Raw genomic sequence first — 14458 nt, 5'->3', positions numbered from 1 at the left:
GCTTTCTCTCAAGATTTTTAAAACTGGCGTGTGCTAAGAAAAGATTTCCACACCTTCATAAAGTATTACAATTTGCTCATTTCAAGATATATCTTTTGAATCATCAATCAAAACTAATTTATCATCTCACTAATATCTCTAATGATTCCATCAACAATTTCAGTAGTACAACATACAACTTACACCCTAGTCTTAAGCACAACACTAGTAGATAATGTCCTCTTTGGGCAGCCCTCAAGGTTTTAAAACGTGTCTACTAAGAGAGATTTTCACACCCTTAAACAATGTTTCATTCTCCTCTTCAACCGACATCCTCTTTGTACAGCCCTCAAGGTTTTAAAACGTGTCTACTAAGAGAGGTTTTCACACCCTTAAACAATGCTTCATTCTCCTCTTCAACTGACGTAGGATTTGCCACCCTAACTTTCAAGTTTTCAAAGAATGTTTCTCAAAGAAACCCCGTTTAATTGTGCTTATTATGGTGGATAACCATCATAGGAGTTCAAAAAACTACCTTGGATTTTCTAATATCCAGATTCATCTTGTCCACAAAATGGAAGGCTGCGTCGTATCAAAAATCGAGCACAATCGATCGTGAACCTAATCAAGTTTGATATCCAACTTTCTTACTAAGAACCCACATCAAATCTTACGAAGTCTCCATCCTCATTATTCTTTCTATCATCTTCGTTATCTAAAACATCCCTTGAACAAATACTTCAAAAACTTGTTCAAACTCAGAAACCAAAAAATGCACAATCAAAATACACTTCTCAATTCTTCTACTACAACTTCTAAAGGAGTACAGTTCTACATGGAAACAAAATTTCAGTACTTTTGGAGGAAAACCACAGCCCTACCTTACAAACTCTTCAATTCAAAACTTCCCAGAAAAACAGAGGGAAAAAGGTGGGTGAAAAGAAAGCATGAAGATGCAGAGCCCAGGAACATCCATATCCAACCTGCATAACAAAACACGACATTCTCTTCAATATCTATCAACCTTCCTCTAATATTTATGATACTACTGCCTCCTTTGCAACTCAGTTTCGCTGCACACCCCACAAATCTTCCCTAACGTAAACCAATTATTCATACGTTGGATTCCCTCGAATTCTAGTTCTAGAATTATTCTTCGAAACATCCACAAAGGTTGTCTTGTAGCAATTCAATTCAATACATCTAGTAGACTTCACTCTACCTTAATCAATCCTTTTTTCTCGCTTTTTGTAAACCCTTTTTTCCAATCCAAGGGCACGACGCCAATGTCGGTTTCTTATTAAGCTCGCCTAAAATTTTGAGCACTTAACCTATGGGTAAGGTAGACTACATGCCTTAAGCCCAACTTGCCTTAACCAAAGGGGCAACCCTTGGGAGCTATCTATCATCCATGATCAATCTATTGCAATTGCCTCTTACCCAAAATTTTCCTTTTGCAAAACACTACTCAGTAGAGCTGCTGCAGAAACTCATAATCAACACATGCACAACTAAAAAACACTTCTCAATTCATTTCTTACGCATCATCTAAAGGTGTGTATGAACCTACATTGTTTCAGAATTCCAATAATTTCAAAGAATAATCCAAACCCTACATTACAAGCTTCTCAATCCAAAAATTCTCAGAGGAAAAAATGGTGATAAAAAGAGGAAAGGATGAGAAAGAATGGTTGAGGAACAAACCTAAGCCTAAATCTGCCTGCCAGCAGCATCAGCAACAAGCGGCAAGTGAGGGGTCCGACCCAGAAGGCAAGAAGCGAGACTGTAAACAAAACACAAAACACTGAAAAGAAACAATCCATTATGGCCCCAAACCATAATCTGGAACCCTAATCCGCCCGGACCGGGACTCAGAATCCTCTGTATCAACAACGGCACCGCCAGCAGCACGTCCAGAGTCACCGCCTGCATTGAATTGAACCTCACGTAGCGGTTGAAGTTAGGGTTCCGGACAACGCCCAAGTAGAGCGCAAAGAAGGCGATGAAGCTAGAGTGTGGGATCGAGCGATAAAGCCCTAGAATAGGGAGAATCGGTTCGAAGGCGAGGCCGAGGACCGGGTACTGGGTGAAGAGGAAGCAGCCGTACTGGAGGGAGTTGAAGAAGGGGAGAGTGTAGGCGACGAGATGAGGCGGTCGGTGGCCGGAGTAGGGTTGTAGGACATGCGAACGGCGACGGATTTTGCGGGTTTTGAGGAGAGAAGAGGGAGAGAGGAACGGTGGCGAGATTTGAGGAGGGACAAGTGAGGGATTAGAGGGGCTTTAATGGCAGTTTGAGTGGGGAGGTTGAGGAGAGGGATGAAAGTGGAAGCCATTGCTGCAGCAGAGGAGAAGAATGAAGAAAACGATAAAGCAATGCCCTTTTCAGGGTATACACAGCCTACGATACAATTCATCTTTTAAAATGATAAAAACACTTAAAAATGAATAAATAATCAATTATTGAACTCGATTAGTAGCTGCATTCTGCTCGAACTCTCTACTAAACTTGAAAGATTCAAATGTAACCACAAATAAGCGGATGAGAGTTTCCCATGAACGGATGATGTATCTACCTTAATAGCGCCCCTGTCAATTCAAACAAAAATTCACAATAGAAAAAGTTATTCTTACATGACTTCGATTTCGTTGAGAATGGAAAGAATTCAGCAACCCTCAAAATACTTCTCCAACGGCTTTACAAGTCGTAGGCCTACCATTCTCAGTGTCTAAAACTACAAAAGTCAGATCATTACCTTATCAATCGCCTCATTCTTCATTCTTAGACCTCGTTTTGATTGTCATGACTGCTCCATCTGCTAGTATAACAAACAAGAGGCTCCGTGTACAGGTATAACAAACAAGAGGCTAGTTCTATAACAAAAGTTGAGCTTCCTTGGATCTAAATCAAAAGTTAGAACATTTCTCAAACATACGACACTTTTCAAGATAAAAATGTAAAAATTTACAATACATGTGCAAAATTTAGCATTCTTTAAAAGCAGACCCCAGTCTCTAAGAAGTTTGTGAGATGAAGATCATAATTCATTCACTTAAATTTCGCCTATGTACTACGAATACCTAATATATCGTTGTCCTCAAAAGTATGGGCTATTGAACAACTGCATCTGGAGGTGCCACTTCTGGTATCTGAATACATTTTCAAAGAAACCTGAGTTTAATAATACTCAAAGATCATACGGAGGCAGCCAGAGTAGAATGGAAATGTTATGAACTCTAGTTTTCCTTTGTTCTTTATATAGGCTTGTGGTTTTCAAAAGAAACTTATGAGGTATACTTGTGTAGTCTACTTTCAAGAAGATTTTTAAAAAACTAAATAATTATACAAGGATAGATTCCACTGGTCTACATTCCTCTTTTAAAGAAATTTCCATTTTTATCTTTTTATAAGAAATTTAAAACAAATGGGTAAATATTTATAGCTTAGATCTATATATAACTCGTAACATCTAACAAACTTATATTCTAACACAAGTTCAGCTACAAACTACACTCAATTTGTGAGCCAAATACTCCGACATAGAGTTTAGGTGGGTTGTGAGAGTGGGAATCTCTAAAGGAAATCGATGGCAGCGTCATATCGATATTCACAACTGTTAACGATACCGATACATATGATGAACAAGAACAAAAACAAATGAAAAACATCGTACCTCTCCAGGAACCCATTTCTCTTTCAACCAAATGCTGACATCCACAGAACTATTTTCCTGCTGTAACTTATTTCTGCATAATTGACGAGAAAAACAGAACATAATTTTCTAACTTTTTTAGGTGAACAAATTTAGTAACGTCAAGCTGCTTGAATTTAATTGTTATTGCTAAAAAGATGATGACAAATCTCATAAAATAAATAAGAACCTAATAGCAGTTTGATGAAATTGAAAGTAATGATGTTCAAACATGAAGTTGGAATGAGACTGAACAAAAATTTCCAGTGGGGAGGAAATGATGATGCACAACCACAATTTAGTGGCTAAGAACTTCTTAAAGGTTTGTAGCGAACAAATTCTATGAGATCGGACTCAAATACGGAACACATGCTCCTAGATGACACGACTCAAAAGACAAGGTGACAAGGTGAGGCTAAGAGGTGTTGAGGATTTGAACCCATGGGATTGGGAATTCGAACTTCCAACCTTTTGGTCGAGGACATGTTTTGACGAGGTGAACTATGTTCAGGTTGACTTAAATAATGGAAGTAATTAACGTCAATAACAACAATATCAAATATCAAAGAACTTCAAAGAACTTCGAAGGATCGACTATTTCATTTCCAGACAATAAAATTCTACTAAGAGGCTAGTAATAATAAAAGAGGGCTTTTATTAATAACCCTAGTTCAAATTTAAAGGAACTAAACGTTTATCGAGAAAAAGATGAAAGAACATATAAAAGCATCCAAAATACGAAGGCCACAAAAGGAAACGAAACTAAAGAAAAGGGCTCTAGACAAGTACAATAAGACCCAAAGAACAACTACAAAACAACTTCATCACCAACCAAACAGAAACATAGAACCTAACAAAAAACCAAACAGAAACATAGAACCTAACAAAAAACCAAACATCAATAGAGTCTCTCTCAGTCCCTCTTAAAGGTCCTAATGATATGCTCTCCCCACAAACCTCACAAAATAGAGCAAACTCTTGCTTGCCACAAAACTTCCCCTCCTTTGCATGCAGAATGCATTTAGGTTCTCTGTCTCACCATCCATGGTGTGATTAAGACTCACAAAAAGTTATCAAGGATGATGACTAATTTAAGTGGGAGAATGTCATAACCATACTATTGATAGAGTAGGTTGTGACTCTCATATAGAGACAAAAAAGACGACGACCCTCAAATGGCACCTATCTAGCCACATGAGCGCCAAAACAAACAAGTGTCACGATGCGACCGAGGAGGACGGTGCATCATCCAACACACTATATAAAGTGTGCATTGAAGCTGTAACACCCTCTCATCGACAATGCGATTAACAGGAGTTACTATCGACACCGATAACGAACTTTGACATCAAATCATAAATTTCCAATAAAAATATTTCATAATATTAAGTAAAATACTAAAAAAAACAGTTCTGTTTAAAACGTTATTAACCTACAAAAATCTTAACAACGAAAACATATTTACATAAACAGACCCAGACATGGATTCCCAGTAGTCTCTAGCCCGCTGGTCTCGTCCTTGGTTGGCCTGCATCATCTAAATCTGGAAAGAAAAGTTATAATAATTTTGATGAGTAATTAGATTACCCAATAAGTAGCTAACCTATCTTTCATGAGTTCATAACTAATCTTTCCAGGTGTTTTAAGTTTTATTCGCCCTGACTCCTAGTTTCTCTTACTAGGGTCATCTGTTCATTAATGAGGTATCTCAGCTACCTCCAGCTTAGGTTACTGACTCTCTCTCGATATGTTTATCTAGAATTTTCGGCCTCGTATGTAAGACTCGCTCTCGGTCAAATACGGCCCGTCTACTAATTTCTCTGGCGGTCTGTTTATTGCATATACCAACGGTCAGGAGTATTCATGCTCCCTGACTTAGCACACAGCGCGTTGGTCAGGAACTCCGCGGGAATTAGTAGACTATGATACTCATATAAATAAGTCATGGCTCAACAACCAATAAACATATCCTAGAGTCATAACCTTTCCATTAACATGCATAACATACTCACATTTACTGCATGCTTTCATACATTTATCATGTTAAACACATAAAACATTCTGGCAATCATTTATATCATGTTTACATCACAGGCAAGCAGTCACAATAAACATTCAATTATCATCAAAGCTCATCTTAACATACTAAGCTCTTAATCAGATAAACAACAAATTCACATGTTGTAAAACAAGTTAAGAACTAGTTCAAAGATCGATATGCTACTTACTTGATTTCGAACTCCTTTTCCCCTTGAATGTACGTTTAATAGGTATTCCAACACAATTCCTTCCTATTAGACCTATATTTTACCAATTTCAACATAAATATAGACCAATTTTGATAGGATAGGTCAGAAGGAGTCGAACGAGACAAACCGGGAGCCAAAACGACGACGCACGCGCCTGCACACACTTGGCATGTTTTTCTCACGCGACTGATCTGCGCACAGTCGCACTACCACTCTCGGACTCCCACGCGCCCCGCGTGACCCTCACGCGCTCGTCTTCAACCTTTGTTTCCTGCAATTTTTTTCCCAAACTTTTCCTTTAATACCCGTTGTATCCCGAAGCCATATTCCATCTCTACCGCTCAGATTTCGTTCTGACTTCTACAACTTTATAGATCTCCTAATTACGGTTCTAACAAGCCCTATTTCATAATTTATTATGCAATATGAACCAAGATATCGAGATTTAAAGGTTCGGTGATATGGGTTTTTCGTTACCTTCGAATAACCGTCCGATTCCACTCGTGGCCGTGTCCCCTTCCTCAAAGGATTCCTCGGCAACAACCTCTCTTTCTTCACCCTCGATTGATAACCAAACTTAAGCAACCCAAACTTGAAATCTCTGAATTTTTTTTTTTCTCCTCTGTTTTCTAAGTTTTCATTTGTCCGCTGCTCTTCGTTCGTTTTTTTTTTTAAAGCCTAATTAACTCTCTAATTTGCTTCCACACCATCTAGCAAACCCTTCATCATTCCAACACCTCCAACCCACGCGTCCATTCTCCCTTATCCTCCTTTACAGCAGCTGCTTGACGTGGCTCCTGTGTTTTCGTTTTTGTTTTCGTTTTTTTTTTTTTAATTTCCTTATTTACAAATTTTATTTTTATTATTATTATTATTCTTAACAAACACACCAACAAATAAATACAAAATACATATTATCATTACTATTTTAGGTTATTATAATTCTACCCTCCTTTTAAGAACTTTCGTCCCGAAAGTTTCCAACTCCTTAACCAAGTATGGATACTCTCGTTTAAACTTCTCTTCTCTTCCCCAAATAGCCTCATTAGCTTGCTGATTCTTACATAAAACTTTAACAAAAGGAATATCTCTGCTACGCAAAGATCTCACTTCCTATGCCAATTTTAACGGGTTGTTCCTCATAGCTTAAGTCCTCCTTTAATTCCAAGTCTTCATAATGAAGAATATGCATAGGATCTACAACAAAACTTCCTCAGCATCAAAACATGAAAAACATTATCTACAGCATCCAACGATGGTGTTAATGTCAATCTATAGGCTACTGGGCCAACTCTTTCGAGGATCTCAAAAGGTCCAATAAAACGCGGGCTAATCTCTTCCTAATCTTCTGAATCGCCTCATTGGTCGTTCGTAGCAAATTTGGACCTAACAGCGGTTTACTACCTACCTCCTCCCAATAAATTGGAGTTCGACACCTCCATCTATAAAGTGCTTCAAAAGGAGCCATTTGGATGGTTGCCTGATAACTATTGTTATAGGCAAATTCCACCAAATATAGGTAGGTGTACCAGATTCTGTTGTGCAGATAGGGATACACGGTTTACCTCTCGATTCTGGAAGAGTCTTCAGGAAGCCCTTGGTACACAACTGAAGTTTAGTACAGCGTTCCATCCTCAGACAGATGGACAGACAAAGAGATTAAATCAAATTCTCGAGGACATGTTGCGTGCATGTGTACTTGATTTTGCTGGCAGTTGGGACACCTACCTATATTTGGTGGAATTTGCCTATAACAATAGTTATCCGGCAACCAACCAAATGGCTCCTTTTGAAGCACTTTATGGACAGAGGTGTCGAACTCCAATTTATTGGGAGGAGGTAGGTAGTAAACCGCTGTTAAGTCCAGATTTGCTACGAACGACCAATGAGGCGATTCAGAAGATTAGGAAGAGAATTTTGACTGCCCAAAGTCGTCAGAAGAATTATGCGGATATTAAAAGGAAGGACCTAGAGTTTGAGGTGGGGGATCATGTGTTCCTGAAGATTGCACCAGTTCGTGGTGTTTTGCGATTTGGTAAGGAGGGGAAGCTTAGCCCGCGTTTTATTGGACCTTTTGAGATCCTCGAAAGAGTTGGCCCAGTAGCCTATAGATTGGCATTACCACCAGCGTTGGATGCTGTACATAATGTTTTCCATGTTTCGATGCTGAGGAAGTATGTTGCAGATCCTATGCATATTCTTCATTATGAAGACTTGGAATTAAAGGAGGACTTAAGCTATGAAGAACAACCCGTTAAAATTTTGGCACGGGAAGTGAGATTTTTGCGTAGCAGAGATATTCCCTTTGTTAAAGTTTTATGGAAGAATCAGCAAGCTAATGAAGATACTTGAGAAAGAGAAGAGGAGTTTAAACAAGAGTATCCATACTTGTTTAAGGAATTGGAAACTTTCAGGAACGAAAGTTCTTAAAAGGAGGGTAGAATTGTAATAACCTAAACTAGTAATGATAATATGTATTTTGTATTTATTTGTTGTTGTGTTTGTTAATAATAATAATAAAAAAAATAATAATAATAAAAATAAAATTTGTAAATAAGGAAATTTAAAAAAAAAAAAACGAAAACACGGCAACCGCGTCAAACAGCTGCTGTAAAGGAGGATAAGGGGAATGGACGCGTGGGCTGGAGGTGTTGGAATGATGAAGGGTTTGCTAGATGGTGTGGAAGCAAATTAGGGAGTTAATTAGGCTTTAAAAAAAAAACGAACGAAGAGCAGCTGACAAATGAAAACTCAGAAAATAGAGGAGGAAAAAAAAAATTCTGAGATTTCGAGTTTGGGTTGCTTAAGTTTGGTTGTCAATCGAGGGTAAGGAAAGAGGTTGTTGCTGAGGAATCCTTTGAGGAAGGGGACACGGCCACAAGCGGAATCGGACGGTTATTCGAAGGTAACGAAAAAACCATATCACCGAACCTTTAAATCTCGATATCTTGGTTCATATTGCATAATAAATTATGAAATAGGGCTTGTTAAAACCGTAATTAGGAGATCTATAAAGTTGTAGAAGAAGTCAGAACGAAATCCGAGCTGTAGAGATGGAATATGGCTTCGGGATACAACGGGTATTAAAGAAAAAGTTTGGGAAAAAAATTGCAGGAAACAAAGGTTGAAGACAAGCGCGTGAGGGACACGCGGGGCGCGTGGGAGTCCGGGAGTGGGAGCACGACTGTCCGCAGATCAGTCGCGTGAGAAAAACACGCCGAGCGTGTGCAGGCGCGTAAGGGCGCGTGCGTCATTGTTTTGGCTCCCAGTTTGTCCCGTTCGACTCCTTTTGACCTGTCCTATCAAAATTGGTCTATACTTATGTTGAAATTGGTAAAATACAGATCTAATAGGAAGGAATTGTGTTGGAATACCTATTAAACGTACATTCAAGGGGAAAAGGAGTTCGAAACCAAGTAATAGCATATCGATCTTTGAACTAGTTCTTAACTTGTTTTACAACATGTGAATATGTTGTTTACCTGATTAAGAGCTTAGTATGTTAAGATGAGCTTTGATGATATTGAATGTTTATTGTATATTGTGACTGCTTGTCTGTGATGTAAGCATGATATAAATGATTGCCAGAATGTTCTATGTGTTGAACATGATAAATGTATGAAAGCATGCCGTAAATGTGAGTATGTTATGCATGTTAATGGAAAGGTTGGAAAGGTTATGACTCTAGGATATGCTTATTGGTGGTTGAGCCATAGCTTATTTATATGAGTATGATAGTCTACTAATTCCCGCGGAGTTCCTGACCAACGCATTGTGTGCTAAGTCAAGGAGCATGAATACTCCTGACCGTTGGTATATGAGATAAACAGGCCGCTAGAGAAATTAGTAGACGGGTTGTATTTGACCGAGAGCGAGTCTTACATACGATTCCGAAAATTCTAGATAAGCATATCGAGAGAGAGTCAGTAACCTAAGCTGGAGGTAGCTGTGATACCTCATTAATGAACAGATGACCCTAGTAAGAGAAACTAGGAGTCAAGGGCGAATAAAACTTAAAACACCTGGAAAGATTAGTTATGAACTCATGAAAGATAAGTTAGCTACTTACTGGATAATCTAATTACTCATCAAAATTATTATAACTTTTCTTTCCAGATTTAGATGATGCAGGCCAACCGAGGACGAGACCAGCGGGCTAGAGACTACTGGGAATCCATGTCTGGGTCTGTTTATGTAAATATATTTTCGTTGTTAAGATTTTTGTTGGTTAATAACGTTTTAAACAAAACTGTTTTTGTTTTAGTATTTTACTTAATATTATGAAATGTTTTTATTGGAAATTTATGATTTGATGTCAGAGTTTGTTATCAGTGTCGATTGTAACTCCTGTTAATCGCATTGTCGATGAGCGGGTGTTACAGACGCCAAGATGAGGCATAAGCAAAGATTGAGGCAACATGCAGAAAGCAGGGACAAAGATAGGCTTGATAAAGGGTCGGGTAGGACTCTGGGCCTTAACCTCAAAAATCAAAGTTTCGGAAGGAGTTTGGACATGCAGCTCTAGAGTTAAGTCTATCCATATGAAAGATGAAAGCTCGTCAAATTTAGTGTTGATCGGACACCAAACAAACGCTCCATGAGACCAATCACCAAAATCATGTCTATTCCTATTAGACCAAAAATGCTTCCAAAATATACTATAGAGGGAAAAATGCTTCAAAATATACTATAAAGGGAGGCATGGTGTCAACTCTCCACCACCCCTGGGCCCTGTGACCTAAGCAAACTACCATGTGGCACATATGTGTATCACACTGAGAGCAAGCATTACGAGACGAGTAACTTCCTTTGAAATAGGTCTTTCAAGGACACTGTCGGACACACAGGTCTGCCGACATTGCGCCCCCCGCCCACATGTCGGATATTGATATATGCACCTGCTATCCGTACGGAGTCTATAAATGATTTAGCATGGACATGGAAGGGTCCCTACCTCGATGGAACCCAATGGATAAATATTCGAGAGGCCTCGATAATATGAACGACACATGGGTCCATTCTTGAGGACATGCTTGAGTAAGCTACAATGGCCAATGACATCCTAAAATTTGGGATGGCATCATGACATGAATGCGGCTGGGAACGAAGGTGAGAATATAAGATGTGACATTGTACATGAGAGACCTTGGCCTCGAGTAGAGGCAAGGTCAAGTCAAATGACTTGGCCTAATACAAAGGCAAGTCGATTAAGGCCGCAGACAATTTAACATGCATGCACGGGCGGCATGCATGGCCGAACATACTAGTTTCCACATGAATTGTGTTCAGCTGGCAAAGACAAACCTTACCTAAGGTCCAATGAGGCCACAAAGCCAGACGAAAAATATATATGGGACTTAAGTTTTCCTTAACGCTTATCACAAGCCTTTCAAGATAATAACATCCCACTGTTAGAAATGTCCGACTATGACAACACTCTGCATGCAAGTGACTCATTTATTGGTATTTTCTTGCATGTCTCTTTGCATGAGGAGTGGCTCGGAGGTTCTGCAGGAGATTTACTTTTGGCAGTCAAATGATTGCTTGATTCATTGGGTTTGGTCAGCTTGCTTCAATTTCCATTTTGGAAGCATCTCAATTGTTTTTCTCTTTTTTTTTTTTTTCTTTTTTGTTGGATTCATGAATACTCTCAGGCTTTGTTTCTTCTTCTTTTTGGGTTTTCTTTGGCTTCTAAGTCTAGCTTTTAGGATGTTCGCAGTTAAAGTTTTACTTTCAGGATTTTGGTTGGGTTGCTTTTATTTTATTTTATTTTTTTCTTCTTTTACTATTGTTTCATTTTCCTTCTCTTTCATCCCTCCCTAGTGGAGTTCGTCTTGAGCATTAATATATTTTCATTTCTTCAATGAAAAGTTCCATTTCTAGTACAAAAAATAAAAAATATAATAATAAAAAATGACTACAACAAGCTTACACCAATTGGGCATTTGACAGAATTTGTCCACCAGCATCTGTTGAGGGGAACTTTGTTGGGATCGCTGGAGAGGAAAGAAGATTGCTTCCAGCATTTGTTATGCCACTGTTATTGAAACCACTTAGGGTAGAGTTTCCAAATGTTTGGCTAGGAACTTGGCTACCAAATACACCTACAAATTCGACAATCAGAAGAAACTAAAAGTTTATGATCGCAATAGTAAATAAAACAATAACCACACTTCACAGCTACCATTAGGAATGCACAAAAACCATATCAAATCGAAAGAGCTTTAGCTTTTTACCGAAATGATTATGGAACTCTCCTGCAGAATAACTCACTACACTGCCCAGCTTTACCCATCTGGGACTACGGGTGCATTTGGGATTGCTTTTACAATGGTCAAAAGTAATTAAAGAAGCATCTTTAACTAATCTTTACTAATTTTCTTATTTGGTAAAACTAGTTATTCATTAATTCATCTGCAGTCACTTTTCAGTTTTTTCTTACATGCAAAATTACATACCTAGCAGTTTTTAAAAAACAGCTTTCCTAAAAGTCTGCCGTATTCTCTAAGACTTAAAATTTTCAATCTCATCATAATACATATCTTTTTTTCTTTCAAATCTATTTCATCCTAGATCGATAAAATCAAAATATTGATTGACTCAATTTTTTAAAACAATGGTCTTACTTACGCATCAGCGACCATCGAAAAGGAGTTTTTTTCATGTGGGAAAGTGGTATTAAAAGGTTGTATCAAATAACTTATATTAAACAAGATTACTTGCAATTTAAATCATATAAAACCTTAGTTCATCGTTTTACATTCTTAGTTCATCTCCCATTCATAGAGATACTTTTTCGTTGATTTGGAAACAATGATCTGATAAAAACAAGTCACAGCCTAACTTCTACAAAAACTCGTGAACATACCTCCAACTGCACCGGCATTTGTTGATGGAAAATTGGTTGCTCCAAAGGCACTCGAATTTTCAGGGGAGCTTGAAAATTGAACTGGCTGGCCAAAAGCATTATTAGGTGGGTTAGAGGGCCTGTAAAATAAATTATCAAAATGTTAGGCCGAATGATTTACACAGACGGCATAGCATCAAATCAATTTTGTAAAGTACATACAATCTCATAGATAAACACTAAAATCAAGCTGTTTTATTCTTACCTTGCACCAAATCCCGTATTAAGTGATGCACCCAACTGGCTAAAACTTGACAATGAAGGAGGACCGCTATTTTGAGAACTTGGTTGAATTGAAAGAGAATTAGTTACTATCAGTGAGCTTTGGTTGCCAGAAGCACGATTTGATGGTGTTACATATGGCTTATGAAGAAGGCTCTCAAACTCAGCTAACTTAGAATTAAGTAAATTTCTCTCCCTTTCAACCTGTAACAGGATACATGAAGTTAATAGTTAAGGAAAGATGTAAATGTTACCACATTATGTTGTCAGATAGGGAACAGTTTCACCAATATTATGAAATTATACAACGGAGCATAACCCATCTAAAGAAGTTACAAAAACCTTCCCCAATTGGTAAGAAGAGAGATTATGCTATAGTTGCTAAAAGGTAGAATATTTTTACACCAAGATAATGCCAGAAAAGATAGGTATAATCAGTCAAAGCTTCCTATATCAAAAGAATGGAAGCGTTAGTTACTGCTTCACAATTCACGTACGAGGGATTGAATATTACTCGAGTCAAAGATTAAACCATTGCAATAATTGAACATGTACTCTACACGTCTAAGTTGAAGGTTTGGATAAGGGCTGCTTTTTCGTGGTTTGTGAGGGTAGGCTATTTTGCAGGGCCTTTGGATTGAGAGAATCAAATTTTATTCCTACATACCAAACACAGAATCCTATTACCAAGTAAACCATTACATTCCCAAGCTTCATATTCCTATTTTGCATACCAAGAGCCTCCTTGTTAATTTTTCTACTTTCAATCTCATCTAATCAAATCTTGAAACTCAAATTAACAGTTGAAGGGTTTGAGATCTTTCTCTCTCTCTTCAAATGTTTGTTGACAACAAAGGTAAAAATCCAATAGGAACGCTAGGAACGGGAACAAGGGGATGAAACCGAGATGCATACCCCATTTAGGATTGGGATTCCCACAAGAGAATTTCTTGTTTTTTTATTTAATTATTTGTTTCATTAAAATTATATTTATTCGTGACAAAATTAGAAATTACATTATTTATTAGTTTAAATAACTATACATATTAATAATTGGAAAAGAAATGGATAGGGGAAGGTTAAAGTGAATAAAAATTCCCTGCCCCCATCTCTCCAAGAAGAAAATAAAAAAATAAAAAAAACTTGTTTTTCTATGATCCTATTTTAGTAGGAAATTCACTGTCCCACCAGTATGGATTTTTGCCACCCCTAGGATTACCCATAGCTCCTATCATGACATTAGCCAAATAAAACCACGCAAACTAAAAATTGAAATTGTGAGGTCCAATCATATATAAAGATAATAATATAATTTTCAAAAACCATGGTACATTCTCATCTGTGGAATATTTTTAAAACAGAAAGTAATATATATACAAGGAGAGTTCATTTGACAAAAAAAAAAAAAAAAA

The 14458-nt window shown here is 37.7% G+C and overlaps 1 protein-coding gene and 1 pseudogene across 5 annotated transcripts in view; both read right to left on the bottom strand.

Annotated features, from left to right (window-relative positions):
* Window positions 1-1491: 1491 nt before the first annotated feature.
* Window positions 1492-2420, bottom strand: LOC111432567 (annotated as a pseudogene).
* A 129-nt stretch (window positions 2421-2549) lies between these two features.
* The window catches only part of LOC111432532 (zinc finger CCCH domain-containing protein 16), a 17905-nt gene continuing 5996 nt past the window's right edge, over window positions 2550-14458 (bottom strand). For 2 of the 5 annotated variants that reach the window (XM_023069495.1, XM_023069463.1), the window contains 5 exons: window positions 13030-13250; window positions 12786-12904; window positions 11850-12021; window positions 3651-3723; window positions 2918-3126 (listed from right to left, as the gene is read on the bottom strand). In XM_023069495.1, coding sequence (XP_022925263.1) covers window positions 3088-3126; window positions 3651-3723; window positions 11850-12021; window positions 12786-12904; window positions 13030-13250 — 624 coding nt within the window. In that variant the 3' untranslated portion in view covers window positions 2918-3087. Of the gene's footprint in view, window positions 2879-2917; window positions 3127-3650; window positions 3724-11849; window positions 12022-12785; window positions 12905-13029; window positions 13251-14458 lie in introns of those variants that run through there. The other 3 variants (XM_023069479.1, XM_023069487.1, XM_023069471.1) reach the window with 3 other exon arrangements.

The sequence above is a fragment of the Cucurbita moschata genome, unplaced genomic scaffold (assembly GCF_002738365.1).
Source record: "Cucurbita moschata cultivar Rifu unplaced genomic scaffold, Cmos_1.0 Cmo_Scf00003, whole genome shotgun sequence".
Taxonomy (NCBI): domain Eukaryota; kingdom Viridiplantae; phylum Streptophyta; class Magnoliopsida; order Cucurbitales; family Cucurbitaceae; genus Cucurbita; species Cucurbita moschata.
Note: the sequence above shows the minus strand (reverse complement) of the source record. Positions and strands in the feature narration are given on the sequence as shown.